The following is a 21,376-nucleotide window of genomic DNA, read 5'->3' as shown; positions in this document are numbered from 1 at the left end:
TTTTTGAAAGAGAGGGGGACAGAGTGTGAATGGGGGAGGGGCAGAGAGAGAGGGAGACAGAATCCAAAGCAGGCTCCAGGCTCTGAGCTGTCAGCACAGAACTCAATGCGAGGCTCAAACTCACAAACTGCAAGATCATGACTTAAGCGACGCAGGCACCCCTGTCTTATAGTTAACTTTAATACAGCAAAAGCTTATTTCAGTAGGAGTGAGACTTGTGGGGAGGTGACATGGTTTTGATTTAAAATTGTGTATCTATGGGGCGCCTGGGTGGCTTGGTCGGTTAAGCGTCCGACTTTCGCTTGGGTCGTGATCTCGCGGTTCGTGGGTTCGAGCCCCGCGTCGGGCTCTGTGCTGGCTGCCAGCTCGGAGCCTGGAGCCTGTTTCAGTCTGTGCCTCCCTCTCTCTCTGACCCTCCCCTGCTCGCGCTGTTTCTCTCTCTCTCTCCTAGAAATAAATAAAACATTAAAAAAAAAAAAATTTAAAAATTTAAAATTGTGTATCTATTTATTCAAATAGGAAAAACCTGTAAAGATTGGGATCTCTTGCTTATAGTTTCCACAAATATTAATTCCATCTGATTCATTTTGGTTATTTGGCTAGCTCCTACGTTAATCTACCCAAGTCTTTTTAGTGACATTTTAACATTTGATTAAGTTGTAGTTGGGTTAGTTTTTTATTAAAGCATCCATAATTTTATCATCTTAATAGCGGTTCTTCACCTGTAATTCACATCAGAGCCACTTAGGGAACTTTTCATATATATATTTCATATATAAATAGTCCTGGAGAGCCTGATTCAATTGTGACAGAGCTCAGACTTCTGAATTTGACAAAAACTCTTTAAGCCATTCTGGTATAGACCTCTGGTTAACGACCACTTAGAAGTAATGCAGTATTCTGCCTAGTGCTACATTACTTCTAGTGTTCTATTGAATTATCTTTGAGATGGGTTTAAATTACTCAATCTTGAAATTGATCCTTTTTAAAGTAACAGCTGAGAATAGGCATATCTTTTGCTGGTAGTGCACATGCTTCTTACTGAATGCTTATCATGGGCCAGGCACCCATACTAAATACATGAATTGTTATATAATCCTCAAACCCTGTGAGGTAGGTTTAATTTTAATAACTCATTTTTACATGAGGAAAGTAAGATTTTTGTTAACTTGCTCAAGGTGGAAGTAAGTTTGGGGCAGGGATTCAAACCCAGATTAATGCTATCTACCTTCCCTTAATGCTATGTTACCTCTGCTTCAATGTTCTCAGGGGTGCTGAAAATTTTTCTTTGGGGGAAAAATCAGTTTGCCCCTGTGTGTGTACAGTAGGAGACCTTTTATCTAGTTGGTAGATGGAAAAATGAGTCATGGTAAGGAATCCTAAATGACACTGAGGAGTTTTTTTTTTAAACTTAAAAAAATATTAACCTGTATTAACTTGGCAATATTTTTTTCAACCTTTTCTTGGGCATGGGTTCTCTGCTTAGATTTCTGTTTCATTTTTCTACTTCAAACCACTCCTGTTATATATGGTCTGCAAATTCCAGTTTTAGAGTTTTTTTTGAAAGTAGAGGATGATTTTAAACATTTAAAAAGTAATTTGTAGAATCCTAAACTTTTTTAATGATTTTTTTCTCCAGCCGTCAATCATCTCACCTGCCTCTAATTTGCAGTTTTTACTTAGTCTTTCCAGAGTATTCCACATATTTTTTGCACATCTTTTGCATTATGTGTTTTTAGTTCATTAGTTTATGTAATATTTGATTAAATTGTGTAATGGTTGTACCTAGTGCAACTGGTATAAGTCAGCTGGAGAACACAATGGACTCTTGTAAGTTATGTACACAAACCTGGGAGGAGATTGCAATAATGTGAGACTTGCCTAAAGAGTGTGGTCTACAACCTTCAAGAGTTCAATTTGTATTGACTCTAGGAATCTAGAGCATCACTCCAGTAAGTTGGTGAAATAGAAACCAGTTAAGAAAGTTTCTATTAATCTTTGATGAGGTATTTTATGTATAGCTGGCAATTATATTATAGAAGCCATTCCTACCCTTTGAACGCTTAATTAGGTAGGTTATTGTTTAGTAAACAAATATAGAAATAGAGTAAGAAGTGCTACATGTTACAGAGTGAATTCATGAATTATGTTAGTGGGTAGCTTAGTGGAAGGATGAGGAGAGCAAATCAGGCATAGATTCATAGAGGAAATAGAGACTTTGAATTAAAAAAAATGGTTTGATAGAATGATGTTGTCTACTTAATTCTGACCATACTATAGAATGAATATTGAACTTTTGCTTAAATCTCATTTAGGAGAAGGTATAGTGAGATTTTAGGATTGATAACTTCCTGTTAGAAACATGATAGAATGGTTGTAGGGATAGCATAAAATATGGTAGCCAGATATTTTTCTGGACTGGAATCCAAAAAGGCATTAACAAATTGGAGGCCTGATACATGTCATCAACCTGTAGAAATGAGGGACGAAGATGAAAGCTGTAAATGGCCATCTCTGAGAGTCTATTTATTTAAAAATCTCTACATTTAAATTAGGAAAGTAATAGTGGAAAATAGGTCACCAGAGATAAAAGGGCCAGGCAGTAATGAATACGAATTTTCTTTCAAAAAAAACTCTTATCAGACTTAAACTAAATCTTTTGATGCAGTTGTTTCATTTTTGGGAATTTTAAATAATATCAACAATACATTAGACAAAAGTTTTAAAAAATTTATTCCAGAAAATTGGAAGTGAACAAATTTTCATCTTAATAGGTATCACTAAATCTGTACTTAGCTTAGTGTCAGGGACATAGTTAAGTGTTTAATACATATTATAAAATTTGACTTCTAATGGAAGGGCAAAGTTGACTGACAATTAGAGTACTAGTTTAAAAAAATTTTTTTTTATTGAAGTATTGTTGACACACAATGTTACATTAGTTTCAGGTTTACAACATTGTGACTTGGCAACTCTATAAGCTTTACTGTGCTCACATGTAGCTACTTTCTTTCACCATAAAACACTATTACAATATCATTGACTATGTTCCCTATGTTGTTCCTTTCATCCCTGCAACTTACTCATTCCATAACTGGAAGCCTGCACCTCCCACTCTCCACCAGTTTTTGCTCATTTCCCCCACTCTCTCCCCTCTGGCAACCATTAGTTTGTTCTCTGTATTTATGGGTCTGTTTCTGGTTTTTTGTTTATTCATTTGTTTTGTTTTTTAGATTGTGCATATAAGTGAAGTCATAACGGTATTTGTCTTCTGTAGAGTACCATTTTTTTTAAGTTAATTTTTATTTTTGAGAGAGAGAGAGAGAGATCAAGCATGAGCGGGGGAGGGGCAGAGATCTAGGGAGACGACCCCTAGCAGACTTCATGCTGTCAGCACAGAGCCCCTTGGGGGCTTCAACCCACGAACCATGAGATCACAACCTGAGCCAAAATCCAGAGTGAGACGCTCAACTGACCGAGCCCCCAAGAGGCCCCTTAAGAGTACCAGTTTTAATTGAAATCAAAAGAACATCTTTATTCTAAACTCTTTTTTTCAACTTTGATTTGTTCAACACTCTGTGGTTTTGTTCTAGAATATTTTTAAGCTATGGGGCTTTTCGTAATTAGTAGGCTGCTCCTCAAGCTGCCAGCCATGGATAAGTAAATTATAAAAATGCTCAATTAATATTGCCATGTAGATTCTAAAAATGAAGCCTAAAGATGTAAATAAAGTATTCTGTATGGTGTGTGTGTGTGTGTGTGTGTGTGTGTGTGTGTAGGTATATATGTACATGGCACAAAATTCCAAAAATACACAAAAGTTTAATCTTTTGTCCATCCTTGTACTTCGGCCACCTAAAGAAGTACCTTTACCAACTTATGTTTCCTTCTAGAGGTATTCTGTGTATATGCAAGTGTATAATACTTACAACTATTCATTTTTACATGAATAGCATACTTTATTTAAACATTGTTTTTCACGGGCGCCTGGGTGGCTCCGTTGGTTAAGCATCCAACTTCAGCTCAGTTCATGATCTCACGGTTCATGGATTCTAGCCCCACGTCGGGCTCTGTGCTGACAGCTCACAGCCTGCAGCCTGCTTCACATTCTGTCTCCCTCTCTCTCTGCCCTTTCCTTGCTCATGCTGTCTCTCTCTCTCTCTCTCAGAAATAAATAAAACGTTAAAAATTTAAAAAACAAAAAACATTGTTTTCCTGTTTACTATTTTTGTTTTTTAGCTCTCCATACCAGATTATAGCACCACCTATTCTTTTTAACAGGTGCATATGTATGGATATATCCTAGTTTAACAAGTTTCATATTGATGCATATTGTGGTTGTGTTAGTTGTTTGCTAATACAGACTGATACAGTGAATATATGACCTGCTATTTCAGAAGATATGTTGAGTTATTAAGGTCGGGTTCTGGGACTAGTGGTGCCTTATTTATTAAAGTCTATGCTTCGTAAGGACTATTAGTGAGGAATTCCTCCTTGCCCTTTGCTATGACTGATGTTTATGGAGTGTCAAACCCAAATCCCTGGTGGATATAAATGGAAATTGTATATAACAGGATATAACACAGGAATTGTACAGTATTGCCAAACAGGATATGAAATGAGTATTTGGCATTATATGGATCTCCATTAATTTAAGGGGAGGTAAGTGGATAGTTTCAACATATTTCTTTCAAGAGTCTGTTCTTGAATAAAAGATGGACAGGAGGAATAATGATGGGATATTTAAGAGCATTCTAGCGATAATAGTGTATCTTTTAACCTTTCACTTCTCTTGGCATTGTGGTCTTTGCTGAGTTTGACCAGTAAGAAAAATCCTTTGGGGGAAAGAAGTCTTCAACAGAACATTTCCATAGGGAGGAAGCTTAAATTTAAATTAGGTTATCTTTTAGAATGAGACCTAGAGTTGTTGCTAGGAGCAGGGGATAATGATAAGAAGAAACAAAGAACAGCTTATAAATTGTAGATGATTTTCACTTAATTAGTGTCACAGCAAGCCTGTGAGTTAGATATTATTGCTGTTTGCATTTTGACAGATGAGAACACTGAGGCTTGACAAGGTTAAATCACTAGATGCCCATGATCACACAGCTGATCAGTGACAGCCAGGACTCAAAGCTGATTTTCTAATTTGACCAGCCTGAAATATGAAGCTTTCTTAGTTCATTGTATCCAGTGTCCCTTCCCTGTCTTTTTTGGACCATAGAAACAAAATTAGGAATCATTAACTTCAGGAGCTAAGGTGCTTATCAATGCCACACTAACCATATCGACAGTTTTCTTGAAATTCATGATGAACAGTTTACCAAATTACCATGTCATCATTTGCCACTGAGTTTTGGTATTCCAAGAGGAGTACCATGGAATTAGAGCTCCATCCCGCCTTTTTGTTATCTTTAAATTGACTACTTGGCACATCCTTTTTTTCTTTTGACTGTATAATATGTTAATATTTGGGCAGGTTAGTGGTAAAGTCAGAAGTTAAAAATTTAGTAAAGAAATACAGGTCAGTGGAGATTTTTGTCTAAAAACTATGTAGAAAAAGGTGTGAAAGTCAGAAATGTTCCAGTAATTGACCAGGCTTTTAGGCCTGGGATCTCACACAAGATCCTTGGGCCTTAAAGTTGAAAAGTTGGGAAGAGGGATGGGAACAGGACAGTAACTTAAAATAAAAAGTTTCCTATGGCACTAGGGAAACGTGAATATCAGGGGACTAGTTATCTGCTTTAAACTCTACCGGGAAATCTGTTTAGTATGAAATTCAGATGTAACGATTTTATGATTTGAACCCCCGATCTTTCATTGAAGACATGCCAGTTTCTCTTACTCTCTTCTGGTTTTGGAATGATCTACTTCATAACAACACTTCCTCAGAGGTCCAAGATATCCTACTTTCCCGTGGTTCCTCCAGAATTTGAAAAGTATTCTTTGTTCCTGGCACTTCTGTGGAAAACTGGGATTTATAAGGGAAGGGTTCGAAATGTTTGCTGTATGCATACTGTGTCAGGGTCTTTACATTTATTAACTCTTGTAATCCTAGGGACACCCCTTGAATCTAGGATCCCCTTTTCATAGACGGGAATAACTGAGGCTAGGTAATTCACACTTGAATCTCAATTAGGGAGTTAAGACGCAAGCACCTGCATCCATACAAAATGAAACAAGATAACGTTTATAGTAGTCAAAGCCACGATTAGGTGGTAAGGGTGGCCCAGTGAAGCAAAAACTAGAATTTGCGGGACCGCAGGCACACCACCATGTGCCTGTTTCTACCAGTGAACTTCCCAACGTGGCCACGGGCTCGCCTCCCTGGGAGTGAAACCTCGGGGCTGTGAATTCACGAAATATTCGTGTGTGTCATGGGGGCGGGGGAAGGGCAAGCCGGACTGTCCCCGCGGAAAGCCGCATCGGCGTGCCCTGGGAGCTCTACATTTAAGGAAGTTGGCTGGGGGAGGGGGCTTGCCCTGCGGCTGCGTCGGGCTCCCCGCCCCCCCGCCGAGCCTCTGCCGCCGCTAAACCCCGGAGAGCGGAGCGTGCACGTTGAGACTCCTCGGCGGGCCTGGCAGCGGCTGCTGGGCATGCTCAGTGGGCAGGACCCGTTAGAGTGGCGAGTAAGGAAGCGGTGGCTCGTCGGTGGGGCCGCCTTCCCCGGTTCAGGCCCCGGCCCTGGGCTTTTGTGTGCGCGGCGCTGCAGCCGCCGCTGCCTCCTCGCGGGGCCGCCCAGCCCCCGATGCCGTCCGGCCTGTCCGGTTTCCGCCGTTAACCTCGCCGCGCGGCTGGAGGAGGAGCGGGGCGGGGCGGGGCCCGCGGGCCGGCGGCCGGGCGGGCAGGAGGGCCCTGCCGGGGGTGGGGGTGGGTGCGGGGAGTCCCGCGGGGGGTGGGGGGAGGGGGCGGGCGCGGAGTCACGGGGGTGGGGTCACCGGCGGTGGCTCGGGGAGGCCGGCTGGGAGGGGAGGGGGCCGTGGGGGCGGCTCGGCGGAACCAGCCGCGGCCGGGGAGCGGCGGCGAGGCCGGGGGCCGGGGCCAGGGCTTTCCGGGCTTCGGTGAGGCCGCCGCGGGCCCCATCTTCCGGCGGTCGCCGGAGTTTGTGGTGATTGTTGCCGCCGCCGCCACCGCCCCGGCTGCCATCTCCTCCTCCTGGGCCGCCGCCTCCTCCTCTTCCTCCTCCTCCTGGGCCGGGCCGATCCCCTCCCCGCTGCCGCCTCCTCCTGGGCTGGGCCCGCGGTGTCTCGTCCCCTCGCGGAGCCGCTCCCGCCGCCGCCGCCGCCGCCTCCTCATTCATCCTCGTGCACCATAGGCGGCACAGGCACCAAGATGTCCAACCGAGTGGTCTGCCGGGAAGCCAGTCACGCCGGGAGCTGGTACACAGCCTCAGGTAGGGCCCCAGGCCGGCCGGCCCGCCGGCCCGCCGCCGCCGCCTGGCCCCGCGCCCGCGGCCGCCCGAGGTCCGCGGCCCGGCCCCGCGCGGCGGCGGCGGCGGCGGCGGCGGGAGGGACGAGGGCGCGGACGGCCGCCGGCCGAGGACCGCGTGCGGAGGGAGCGGCCCGCAGGCCGGCGCGGCCGCCTCCCCCACCCGGGTGGGACCCCGCGGCGCAGCCCGGGGCCGGCCGCCCTCTCGCTCAGCCCAGAGTTGGGCGAGAGCGGGAGCCGCCGCCTCGGCAGCCTGCGCCCTCCCTCGGGACCGGGCTGGAGAGAAGAATGTGCTCCCGGACCCGCGTCCGCTCGTCGCCGCCTTCGGCTCCCGGGAGGCGGGCGGCCGGCCGCTGCCACCCCCGAGAGGACGGACCGTCCGCCCGGCGCCCGAGCCCCGCTTCCCCCACCCGGCGCCCAGGGACGGACGCGCGTTCCTGGGCTCGCGGTTGCTCGCCGCCGCCGGTCCCGGAGGCGCCCGCGACCGGGGCAGCCGTCCGTCCGGCGGCGTGCGCGGCCGACCCCGCTCACCCCGCTCCTGCGAGGAAGTCTTCTCCCCCTCCCCTGGCCGCTTCCCGAGGCAGCGCTCCCCTGTCCCCTTTAAGGTGCTCAGCTGTCTGGAAAGGAGCGCGGGCTAGTACTTTCTCACGTTGCGGGACCGGAGACCACGTCTCGGCCCGTGAGGTCTGGAAGAGCGGGGTCTTCTCTGCGATTTGCAGCCCTTGTGCGTTGGGGGTAGGGTAGAAGTATTGCCAAGCGGTGGCTTGGGGTGGCCTCCCAGCTCTTTTGTCAGTGTTTTCATTGTTACTGTCATTCACGAAGGGGCAGCTGGAGATGGCATCAGCACTTTTGCTCAGCAGCCTCACCAGCCTCTAGTCGCTCAACGCCGAGCAGGTGCTGGAACTATCTACGGGATTAGATTAGGGTCCGAGCGGACAGTCTTCTGTCGACACTGCCTAAAATCCTTTTCGAGCTCTTTATGTAAGAAAGCTTAGGGACTTTCCCTTCAGTAAACGTTTTGTTAGAATGACTGTTTCTGGGGTTACTTTCAGGAGTCCCATTTCTGGTAAGTTAACAAAGAAAGTTCCACCGTGATTCCTAATAGTTTTCAGTCGTTTTGTATTTTGGCTTATCAATAACCAGACCTAACTTTAACGTGGATCGCGTCAGGTTCCCTTTTGCAAATAGTTGGATTGACTAGTGACATGGTTTGTAAGACAGCAAAGATTTGGAAGAAAATTCATTACTCTGGAGTTGCTACACGAGCTCAAAAATACATGACTTTACTGACTCACTGAAGATTTGCTGCGTTAAGAAGGCACAAAAGAATCATCATTTGCGAGCCTAACAGGTAGCTGTAGTTTTGTACTAAGCAGATGACATTTGGCTTCCCTTCATGGTCCTAAAGTACTTCATAAACATTTAATCATTTCTCACAACCTGAGAGTGTCAGTTAAGCTTTTCTTGTTCCACATATGGGGATGTGCCCAAGACTTTGTACTAGCCAGTGGCAGAACAGGAATTGAGAAATGGGACTCCCTGGCTCCTGGTTTGCCCTCCAATTTAGTGCATTATTAACATTCAGTTTATCAATAACAGTCTTTTCAGGGCAGTAAGTCATTAAGCTTCTTCAGTGTGTTTTGAAGGGTTAAGAAGTCTCAGTTTTCACTTTCATGGCCTTCTTTTATTTCTTTTGGTTTTGTTTTCTATACCTTTCTATAAGTGTAAGTGCTTTATACTTTTTTTTTTTTGTAGTTTGCATTGAAATTTGAGCAAAGGATTCTGGAGGAGTTTTTATAGATGCTTGAACATTCTTTGGGTAGTAAAATAAGGCAGAGTTCACACTTTAGACTTGAAAAGACTTCTTCAGTAATCTTCTCAAATATAGGAATTCTTTTATCCAGCTCAAAACATTCTCTGAGTATAGCTATCAGTAGGGAATGAAAGTGAAGTATTTTCTTTCTGTGTGTGTGTGTGTGTGTGTAAGCATAATTTTATTTTTTATGGTGTTTTATTTGTTTCAGGTGTACAGCATAGTGATTCAACAATTTCTATAATGGACTGTTTTCTTAAAAATTTGAAATACAATCTTTTTTCCCTAAATTCTCAAAGACATCAATAATACCATTTTGATAATGTGAATACAGAGAGCCTTATTATTAAAAAAATTCAGAGCATGAGTGTCTTGTGTGTGTATATGTGTGTGACTTTTAATTGTTATTAAAAAAATTTTTTTAATGTTTTCTTTATTTCTGAGAGAGAGAGAGAGACATTGTGAGCAGGGGAGGGTCAGAGAGAGAGGGAGACACAGAATCTGAAGCAGGCTCCAGGCTCTGAGCTTTCAGCACAGAGCCTGATGCAGTGCTTGAACCCACGAACTATGAGATCATGACCTGAGCTGAAGTCAGATGTCAGATGCTTAACCGACTGAGCCACCCAGGCGCCCCTAAACTAATTATTATTAACATTTTCTTTAATGTTTGTTTATTTTGAGAGAGACAGAGCGTGAGTGGGGGAAGGGTAAAGAGAGAGGGAGACACAGAATCCAAAGCAAGCTCCAGGTTCTGAGCTGTCAGCAGAGCCCAACGCCCGCCTTCAACCTGCAAACTGTGAGATCATGACCCGAGTGGAATTCAGACACTTACCTGACTGAGCCACCTACGTGCCCCTAAATTTAAGTAATTATTAAAGATGAATTTAAAACATTGTAGTTGTAAAAGCTTATTTTGTATTTTAAAAATAAGTGAAGTAAAAATAGGTAAGTAAACTTCAACTTGGTTTGGTACCTTATTTAACATTATCCCAGTGTACCTATATTGATAACATTGGCCACTGGAAAAATTTTACTTGTGTTACTATTGTTTTCCCTGTTGAACTACTCCTAAAAACTTGGGTGATAGGAGAGAGACAGATGTCATTGTGATTGTCATTCTGTCCTTCCTACATCATTCAGATCATGTCCATAGAATTAAATTATTTGGTTACTGTTACAATTAAAGGTGAAATCACAGTTGCTTCAGTTACATAGCCAGTTCAGGGGGAAAAAAAAGTGTGTGTGTACATATATATATATGACATGTATGTGTACATACATGTATATACACATATGTATCTTTTATTTATTGTTATGTGCTAGATCAACTGATAGGGGTCTAAATTATTCTCTGCCCTCAAGGAATTTACAGTTTATTTAAAGTAAGTAATAAGACAGCAAATAAATTTTGGATAAATTAGGAGTGCTTTTATAGGAGTTCTGAGGGTTGTGGAATTACTTTAAAGTAGGATTTGAATTGTGCTTTGAAGGAATAGCATTTAGGTAGGTTTGCAGAGGAGAAAAGAACATAGGGCAACACCATAAAATACAGAGGCAAATAATGTGAATAGGTCAATTTAATAAGAAGGGAAGGTTCACACTTGGGTATAGTTCTCTAGCCTGGAATAGTAAGTAGGTTGGTGCTAGAGTATGGATGCCTGTGAATGCTATGCAAAATAGTGACTTGACTTAGTAGGCAGTCAGGACCACGGGATAAGTTTCTAGGGAAGGAGCTAATATGTGAGTAGCGTTTTAGGAAAATTAATCTCATAGGAAGGTTAATCCTCACTTCTTTACCTGTGTATAGCAGGATCAGTAAACTATGCCCACAGTGCAGGTCTAGCGTGCGGGTTTTTTTGTTGTTGTTTGTTTGTTTGTTTGTAAAGTCCACTAGCTAAGAATGGTTTTTAATTTTCAAAAGGTTTAAAATACAAAACTAAACCAAAAAGTGTGGTAGAAACTGTCTGCAGCCTGTAAAGCCTAAAATATTTATTGCTTGGTCCTTTACAGAAATATACCAGCTTCTAGTGTAGGTTAGTGGATCTCAAAGTGTGATCCTGCAGCATAGTAGACCAAAGTAGTAGCAAAGTGTAGGCCAGGGGCATAATGTGTCTGTACTCTGTATTTTCTCTTATAGCTTTTATTTCAATATTTCAGGTTCTTACTGTCTTCTATCTAGACAGTTAAAACTGCCTCCTAACCGGCCTTCTTTCTGCCAGCCTTATCCTCCTTAAGTCCATCCTCTACATAGCTCCCTGAGTAATCTCTCTGACCACATGATTCCTTTGCATAAATCTCACTGACCCATCTTGCTTTTTGGAAAAGGTCTGAGTTTCTTCCTGACTTGGCATCCTCCTCTTTGGCCACTCCCTCCTGCCCCATCCCAGTCTTTTTTTTTTTTTTTTTTTTTTACCACCCATGAGCAACATGTAGCAGTTCTAATTGTTTCTTTAAATACATTGTGCTTTTTTACTTAAGCTGTTTGTCTGATGGAATACACTTTGCCAGTATAATTCCTACTCTTTTTTAAATTTTTTTAATGTCTTTATTTTTTTAGTATTTAAATTTTTTTAATGTTTATTTTTGAGACAGAGAGAAACAGAGCTTGAGTGGGGGAGGGGCAGAGAGAGAGAGGGAGACACAGCATCCGAAGCAAGCTCCAGGCTCCGAGCTGTTAGCTCAGAGCCGGACTCAGGGATCAGACCCACAAACCATGAGATCATGACCTGAGCCGAAGTCGACCACTTAACCGACTGAGCCACCCAGGCGCCCCATCCTACTCCTTTTAAAGACTCAGGTGTTCATACCTCCAAGAAGCCTACCCTGATGTCTTGCTTCTTCCAGGCTGTTTTTGATGTTCCTTTCTACTATCATAACGTCCTGTGCTCATCTTTATACATTTACCTGGTTATCTGTGTGTGTGGTCTTCTGTAACGTTAGGAACTCCTTGAAGCTAGGAACAATGTCTTACTAATTTTTTGTACACTGAATACTCAGAACACATTTTCGTTGTAGGTGTTCATAAGTATTTGAATGAATGAATGTTAAAGTGCTTGGCATATAGTAAATATGGACAAACATCTTCGCTGTTTAAATCCTGAAGAGCAGCAGGGTGATATAGGATCATTGCTAGTTAAATCTTTGAGTATAGTACCAATGAAGAATGGTGGTGGTGAGATAGAATTAGAAATCCTTACCTGTTGGGGACCTCATTTTATATAAGATTTTTTAAAGAAGTGTAATATGCATTTAGAAAAGTGTGTGGCTGGATGATTTTTCACAAAATGAGCACATTCGTGTAATCAGTACCTTGCTGAAGAAACGTATCAGTGCTGGAATCTCCAACCCTATGTGTACCTTGTGTTCTAACAGTAGAAAAGTTTTGGGTTTTTTTTAACTCTGAATCATAAGGTATATCTTATTTGAGCTTCTTTTGCTCAAAACATTACATTTATGAGATTAACCTCTGTTGTGTTGTAATTTGTTTTTTCTTATTACTGTATTCTGTTATATGAGTATACCACTTTATTCATTCTACTTGATGGTCATTGGATTATTTTACTGCCATGAACATAGTTGTACTTTTTTTCCTGATGACTGTATATATGCATTTTTGTTGGGAATACACCTTAGAGTGAATTTTTAAAAATTTATTCATTTATTCATTCATTAATTATTAATTAATTAATTAATTTAATTTGAGAGAGAGAGAGCACACACACCAAGTTGGAAAGGGGCAGAGAAAGAGAATCCCAAGCTGGCTCTACACTCAGTGAGAGGTCTGACTCAGGGCTTTATCTCAAAAACCATGAGAACATGACCTGATCCAAAATTAAGAGTCAGCTACTTAACCGACTGTCTGTCTACCCAGGCACCCCTATAGTGGAATTGTTAAGTTATGGTTATGGTATACTTCTTTTTTTTTTTTTTTAATGTTTTATTTCTGAGGGGGAGAGAGAGAGAGACAGTGTGAGCAGGGGAAGGTCAGAGAGAGAGGGAGATACAGAAGGTGAAAAAGGCTCCAGGCTCTGAGCTAGCTGTCAGCACAGAGCCCAAAACGGGGCTGGAACCCACAAACCGTGAGATCATAACCTGAGCCTAAGTCAGACACTTAACCGACTGAGCTACTCAGATACCCCGTATGGTATACTTCTTTTTAGGAGATTCTGCTAAAGTTTTGGAAAGTGATTTTACAAATTTATGCTCCCACCACTAATGTATGAGTTCTAGTTGCTCTTTATCTTTGTCAACACTTATTATTGTCAGTTCTTTACTTATTCCAGTTTGATGTGCAGTGGCATTGCGTTGTAGTTTTAATTTTATTTTCCTGGTGACTAATAAAGTTGAGCACCTTTTCATATTAGGGACCCTATGATATTGGCCATATGGATTTCTGCTTTTGTGAAGTATCTGTTACAATGTTTGGCTCTTTTTCTATTAGATTGTTTACTTTTTTCATATTGATTTGTAGTTCCGTTAATTGGTTAGTGCTTTTTAATTTCCATTTATGAAATCTCTGCCAATATCAGTGTCATGAAGTTACTTTCCTGTGTTTTATTTTTTAATTTTTATTTGTTTATGTTTAAATATTTATTTTGAGAAAGAGCGAGAGAGAGAACACATGAGCAGAGGAGGAGCAGATAGAGAGGGGGAGAGAGAGAATCCCAAGTAGGCTCCTGGCTGACAGTATGGAAGAAGTCATGAGATCATGACCGGAGCCAGAATCAAGAGTTGAAATCAGAAGTCAGATGCATTATCAACTGAGCCACCCAGGCACCCCCCTACCCCCCATGTTTTTTTTTTTAACAGCTTTATCTTTTTACCTTTCATATTTATATCAATAATTTATCTGATTGATAGCTGTATGTGTATGAAGTAGGTATATTACATATTTTTTTTGTTGAACTAAAAGTAGATACAGAAAAAGTATACAAGTCTATACTTTGATAAAAATTCACAGATTTAACATACTCTATGTAACCAGCCTGTTGTATCAAGAAATAGAATGTTTTCAGCATTCCAGAAGGATACATTATGTTTTAATGTTTTCTGAAATTGGTATATCTAAATTATCTATTTGTATCTAAGTGTATATTTAATATGGGGCTTCCCCCCCCCCCTCCCCCCCCCCCCCCCCGGTCCCGGAAAATGTTTGTTATATTGATGGTACAGCTGATAATTACTGGTGTCCTAGAATTGAAGAAATATATCAAAGTCTAATGATTTCAAAGAGCATTCTTAAGTGTTTGTATAATATATATCTTTAAAAAACATTTTTTTAATGCTTATTTTTGAGAGAAGGAGACATAGAATCTGAAGCAGGCTCCAGTCTCCATGCTGTCAGCACAGACCCCAATGCAGGGCTCAAACCCACAAACCGTGAGATCATGACCTGAGTTGAAGTTGGACCATTTAACTGACTGAGCTACCCAGGCACCTCTGTATGACATATATTTTAATTCTAGTCTTATCTTTTGGGTTGTTTCATTCATTTTGCAGTATTTCTAAACATTTAGTAACATTATATCAGGGTTCTGTGGTTGGAAAACCGCAGTTGTTTTATTTTTTTGACATATGCCTTGAGTTTAGAGTGTCAAAATATATGTGTGTGTGAGAAATTGAACAACTGACTAGTAAAAATATTCTCCTTTGAACTAAAGAGATTATGTAATATTTAGTTTTAAAATCAAACTAAATTTTTAGGTTACTAAATACAGTGTTCTGTATGCTGATTTTTCTTTGATTTCATCCTGCTGTTTTACTTGGAGAAAGGCAGGAAGGAAAGAACACATTTAATAGGCAAACTATTAAAGTTCTGTTTGATTACCACTGACTCTTTTTTCACTTTCCTTCTTGTTTTTTCTCATGTATTTTCCAAATCAAAATCATCCTTTCTACCTCCATGGTATCATTTGTATTTATCTGATTTTGGATTTTTGTCCATTTGAAAGACCAGGATGATAGCAAAAATGTCCTTCTTTAAGCGTATTCTATAGGTACGTTTCCTATATTTGTATATAATCTGTAATCCTCAAGGATGCTACAAGGTTGGGATTGTCTCCACTTATCGATGTGGAAATAATGACTCAGAGAGGTTGAATAACTTGCTTAAGGTGTATTTAAGTGGAAGAGTCTGCCTCCAGGTGGCCAGTCTGACTCCAAGGAGGTATGGTTAGATATGTTGCCCCAAACACTGAATTTTCTGTTCTTCAGGTTATTTATTTATTTATTTATTTATTTTTAAAAATTTTTTTAATGTTTTATTTATTTCTAGGAGAGAGAGATAGCGTGAGCAGGGGAGGGTCAGAGAGAGAGGGAGTCACAGACTGAAACAGGCTCCAGGCTCCGAGCTGGCAGTCAGCACAGGGCCCGACGCGGGGCTCGAACCCACGAACCGCGAGATCATGACCTAAGCGAAAGTCCGACGCTTAACCGACTAAGCCACCCAGGTGCCCCTATTTATTTATTTCTGAGAAAGAGACAGTATGAGCAGGGCAGGATCAGAGAGAGAGGGAGACACAGAATCCAAAGAGAGGCTCCAGACTCTGAGCTAGCTGTCAGCACAGAGCCCAACGTGGGGCTTGAACCCACGAACCGTGAGATCATGACCTGAGCTGAAGTCGGACGCTTAACTGAAGTCAGACATTTAATTGACTGAGCCACCTAGGCGCTCCTCTTCAGGTTTTTCTGAAACTATTGAGATTTAACTCACACCTGTGTATATCTTATGGTTTATGAAGCATTTTCTCAGACATTTTTGATTTTCACAATAATCCTGTGATTAGTATAGGATAGGTAAGGCAGGCAGGCTTTAATCCACCCCCTCCTTGCTATCTTATTGATGAGAAACTAAGACTGGAGGAGGCTAAATTGCCTGAGTCATACTACTGGTAAATGGTGAGCTAAGATTTGAACATAGAACTTCTGGCTGAAGGCTATTGTTTTTTCTGTTTGTGGTGATGCTGGAGTAAGAGAGAAGTGGAATTATTTAGAATCAGTAAGCACCTCTATAATTGTTAAATAGATGTCTTAGATTATAAAATAATAAAAGTGTGACTAGAAACACATGGATATTGAATAGTATTCATAGAAAATAAATACTGATAAAGGAATTGTTTTATTTTAATTAGGCTAGTCACAGAATTTGAATCAGGCCTAACAAAACTTGATACTTCTGGAGAGGCTTTGTTGAACATTCAGTGATTCAATATTGAATAAACTTAGGTCTGTGTGAAGGCTACTGCTCTAGGGACTAGCTGTGTAGCAGGAGATGAAACAAACAAAAATCCCTGGAGTGTATATTCTATTTGGAGGAGACAGACAATAAATAATGTAAGTAAGTAAAATATGTAGTATATTAGATACAGGAAAGTGCTATGGAGAATTATAAAGCAAATAAAGTAGAGCTGCTGGTGCATAAAAATGTTTAAGAATGGGAGGAAAGTTTACAATTTTAAATTCCATTCAAAGGGAAGACTTCATTTGAATGACTTTGCATGAAGACTTGAAGTAGATGAGAGAGCCAGCCTTGCATTGTAGGTAGTTTTAGAGGCCAAGATAATTTTTTTAAGTTTATTTATTTTTGAGAGACAGAGACAGCATGAGTGGGGGAGGGGCAGAGAGAGACGGAGAGAGAGAATCCCAAGCAGTCTCCACACAGTGTGGAGCCTGATGTGGGGCTTGAACTCACAAAACTGAGATCATGATCTGAGCTGAAAGCATGAGAGGCTTAATCTACTGAGCCACCCAGGCACCCCTAGAGGCCAAGATAATTTTAGGCTGAGGGTACTGCAAGTTCAAAGGTCCTGAGGCTAAAGCAGGCTTGAAGTATTTGAGAAACAGTGAGGAGGCCATTGCAACTGGTGTGAAGTCACATGGACAGAGTAGTGTGATCTGAGGTTAAAAGTAACTGGCTGGAGCAGAGGTACAGAGGTGCTGTGGTCAGATAGGTCTTGAAAACCATTGCAAGGACTTTTCTTGAGTGAGACAGCTGTTGGAAGGTTTTGAGCAGTTGATGACATGATCTCATTTAGATTTATTAGAATCAATTGACTGCTGTGTTGAGCGTTGGGGAGTGGTGAAGCCAGTGGCAAGGGCAGAACCAGAGAGACCAGTTAAGAGGAAAGACCTAATCCAAGTAAGAGAGGATCAAGGATGGGATTGAGTAATAGCAGTGGAAGCAGGTCGGAAGTGGTTGGTTACTGAATATATTTTGAAGGTAGAGCTGACAGGATTTGCTGCCTGCCATACTTGGAAGTGGGATGTGAGAGAAATAACTCATGGATATTTCTTTCTTTTTAAAAAAAAATTTTTTTTAATGTTTATTCATTTTTTGAGAGACAGTGAGAGACACAGAGTACAAGCGGGGGAGGGGCAGAGGGAGAGAGGGAGACCCAGAATCTGAAGCAGGCTCCAGACTCTGAGCTGTCAGCACAGAGCCCAACCTGGGTCTTAAACTCACTAATTGTGAGATCATGACCTGAGCCAAAGTTGGCCACCCAGGCACTCCAGTCACGGATACTTCTTAAGGTTTATCTGTTAGAAACTGCAGTAAAGGAGTTGCTACCACCTGAAGTAGGGAAGACTTAACGAGAAAAAAAAATTGGTAGAGGAAGGTTAGGAGCTACATTTTGTTTTGTTAAATTTTGAGGTATTTACTATAAGTCACATGGGTACAGGAACCTAGACTTTAGGGGAGAGGCCTAGACTAGAAATGTAAAATTGGGAATTATCATTATATAGATGGTATTGAAAGCCAAGTGTCCAAGGTGAAATCACCAGAATGAGAATTGCTCGGCCAAAGAGGTTCATGACTAAGCCTTAAAACGTTTCCAACCTGAAGAGGTTGGGTACATGAGGGAGATCATGTAAGGAAGACCAACTGAGCATCTCATTAGGTGGAGAATGAGATAGTCTAGGAGCCAACTAAAGAAACTACTTAAAGACATCTCAATGCAGTTAATATAGATTTGCTCGGTGTTTTTTCTTTGATATATACATTTAAGTCTGGTCTAGGCAGCTCTTGTCTTTGACATTGTTTATGCTGTTGCCAGAGCTTATCAAATGGTTGCCTTGTTCCCATTCTGTTCTTTACACAACACACACACAGATATCTTCTAAATATGTGAATGAAATAGTAGTCATTTCTAAGAATCTCCCCTCATACTTAAAATCACATTCAAAATTCTTACTGAGGCTTAGAAGGTCTTACATGTTCTGACCTCTGCTTTACTTTCTCATTTCATCTCCTACCACTTATTCTTTATGTTGTTCCAGGCATTCTGGACCCCCCCCCCCCCTTTACTGTTTCCCAAATATGTCAAGTTTATTCCTGCCTTAGGACTTCTGCATGTACTTCCTAAGATTGGCTAGTTCTGGCTGAGTAGCCAAGGAAGGGATATTTTTATTTTTATTGATTCCATTATTTTGCTAGTCGCAACTAAAGAGGAGAAATAGGAAGGGGTGAAAATGGGTGGGATAACTTTTCTCAAAGTGTGCTGAGAAATAGTAGTCCCTGGAGATGCCTTTGCAGGAAGGCTTTATGGTCAAATAAGTTTAGGAAACGTTGCATCTGTTTTTCCCCCTTGGGCGCAGATAACTAACAATAGACTTGTTTTATGGTTCGTTACATGGTCTGTCTTGCTGAATGTTCTGTGTTCATTTGAAAATAATGTATGTTTTCTGTAGTTGTGGAGTGGAATGCTCTCTAAATGTTAATTAGGTTAAGTTGCGTTATTGTATTTAAGTCTTTTACATTCCTTTTGATTTTCCTTATTTTATTATTTATGGTAGTTCCTGAGAGGAGTGTTGAAATTTCCAACTATAATTCTGGATTTGTGTATTGTTTCTTTTAGTTGTGTTGATTTGTTGATTACTGTATTTTGAATATATTATTTGATGTACATGTTTGGGATTATGTTTTCTTGAATTATTATTATGTATGTTCCTCTTTATATCTGGTAATATTTTTTGTTCTAAAGCGTTTCGTGTTTTATATTAATAAAGCCAGTCCAGCTTTTTCCTGGTTAATGTTTGTATGGTATATGCTTTTCCATCTGTGTCAGGGGTCACTGAGATTACCTTTAGATTTGATGAATCCTTATAAGGTGTTATACTTACAGGTACAGTTTATTACAGAGAAAGGACACATTAAAATCAGGGAAAGGGAAAGGTGCGTATAGTGGAGTACTGGAGACATCAGGTGTCAGCGTCTGCTCGTCCTCTCTCAGTGGAGCTGCTCTGACAGTGTGCAGTTCTCTCATCAGTGACATGACAACAAGTATGAAGTCTTGCCAGCCAGGGAAGCTCATCTAAACCTTGGTATCCCAGGTTTTTACAGGCGGTGTCAGTCTTGTAGGCATGGAGCACTCTTGTGACTGACCTTAACTAATTAGTCTCCAGCCCTCCTGTCTTTTGCAGAGCTTATACAGTGTGGCCCATGGTATCAGGAAAACAAAACCAGGAATTTATGACAAATCATATTGTTAGCATAAACTATCTAGCAAGGCCTTAAGTATACAAAGACACTTTTTTTTTATTGTAGTAAAGTATACATAGTATAATATTTACTATTTTACCAGTTTTCTTTTTTTTTTAATGTTTTATTTATTTCTGAGAGAGAGAGACACACAGACACACAGCGTGAGCAGGGGAGGGTCAGAGAGAGAGGGAGACACAGAATCGGGAAACAGGCTCCAGGCTCCAAGCTGGCTGTCAGCACAGAGCTTGATGCGGGGCTCGAACCCACAAACTGTGAGATCATGACCCGAGCCAAAGTTGGACACTTAACCAACTGAGCCACCCAGGCGCCCCTATTTTGCCAATTTCTATACACTTCTATGGCATTTAAGTACATTCATATAATTTACAAGCATCACCAATGATTTCCCCAAACTGAAAGTCTGTACTCCTTAAATACTAACTTCCTATTGATTCTTCTCATCTCCTGACAACCATCATTCTACTTTGTCTATGAATTTGCCTATCCTAGGTGCCTAGGGTAAGTGGACTTATACGGTATTTGTCCTTTTTTGTTTGGCTTATTTTACTTAGTATGTTTTCAAGGTTCATCCATATCCAATAAGCGTGTATCAGAGTTTCATTTCATTTTAAGGCTGAATAGTATCCATTGTATGTATATACCATATTGTATTCATTCTTCCGTTGATCCACATTTGGGTTGTTTGTACCATTTGGCTTTGTGAATAATAGTCCTGTGAATGTTGGTGTGCAAGTGTCTGCTTGAGTCCCTGCTTTCAGTTGTTTTGGGTATCTGTCTAGGAGTGGACTTGCTGGGTCATATGGTACTTCCATATTTAACTCTTTGAGGAATTAGCAAACTGATACCCATAGCAGTAGGTATTCTACATGGCCACTAGCAATGTGCAGGGGTTCTACTTCCTTCACATCCTTGCTAACACTTGTTCTCCCCCCTCCTTTTCTTTGATAATAGCCATCCTGACAACTAATGATATAGAACATGTTTTCACGTGCTCATTTGTGGATTATCTTTGGAGAAATGTCTATTCTGGTCTTTCTTCTATTTTTAAATTGGCTTGTTTCTTTTAAGTTATAAGAATTCATTATATATTCTGGAAATTAATCCCTTATCAGGTATGAGTTATAAGTATTTTCTCCTATTCCACAGATAGTCTTTTCCTTTCTTGGTAATATCTTTCCTGCACAAAAACTATAATTGTGATGAAATTCAGATTTATTTGTTCATTTATTCATTTATTTATTTTTCTTTCGTTACTTGTGCTTTGGTGATAGCTAAGTAATCATTGGCAAACCCATGATCATGAAGGTTTGCCTCTGCAGTTTCTTCTGAGAAATAAATTTATAGTTCTATATAGTTTATAGTTTTAGCTTTTGCATTTAGGCTGTTGGTTCATTTTGAGTTAAGTTTTGTATATAGGGAGGGCTTGGGTTCAACTTTATTCTTTTGCATGTGGATGTCCAGTTGTCTCAGCACCATTCGCTGAAGAGGCTATTCTTTCTCTGTTGAATGTTCAAATTAATTGATTATAGATGTTTGGGTTTATTTCTGGACTCAGTTGTCATCCATTGGTCTTTATGTCTCTCCATCCTATACCATTACTGCAGTGTTTTGATTACTATAGCTTTTGATAGGTA

At 41.1% G+C, this 21,376-nt stretch overlaps 1 protein-coding gene across 7 annotated transcripts in view; it reads left to right on the top strand.

The window, feature by feature from the left end:
• The first annotated feature begins 6,206 nt into the window (after window positions 1–6,206).
• MEMO1 (mediator of cell motility 1) overlaps window positions 6,207–21,376 on the top strand; it is a 117,481-nt gene continuing 102,311 nt past the window's right edge. For 2 of the 7 annotated variants that reach the window (XM_039250299.1, XM_039250298.1), the window contains exon 1: window positions 7,066–7,393. In XM_039250299.1, coding sequence (XP_039106230.1) covers window positions 7,333–7,393 — 61 coding nt within the window. In that variant the 5' untranslated portion in view covers window positions 7,066–7,332. Of the gene's footprint in view, window positions 6,871–7,065; window positions 7,394–7,877; window positions 8,153–8,193; window positions 8,780–21,376 lie in introns of those variants that run through there. The other 5 variants (XM_039250296.1, XM_039250295.1, XM_039250300.1 and 2 more) reach the window with 4 other exon arrangements.

Source organism: Hyaena hyaena, unplaced genomic scaffold (assembly GCF_003009895.1).
Source record: "Hyaena hyaena isolate Hyena2069 unplaced genomic scaffold, ASM300989v1 scaffold_362, whole genome shotgun sequence".
In the NCBI taxonomy this organism is placed as follows: domain Eukaryota; kingdom Metazoa; phylum Chordata; class Mammalia; order Carnivora; family Hyaenidae; genus Hyaena; species Hyaena hyaena.
The sequence above is the reverse complement of the archived record's forward strand: the minus strand, read 5'-3'. Positions and strand labels throughout refer to the sequence as shown.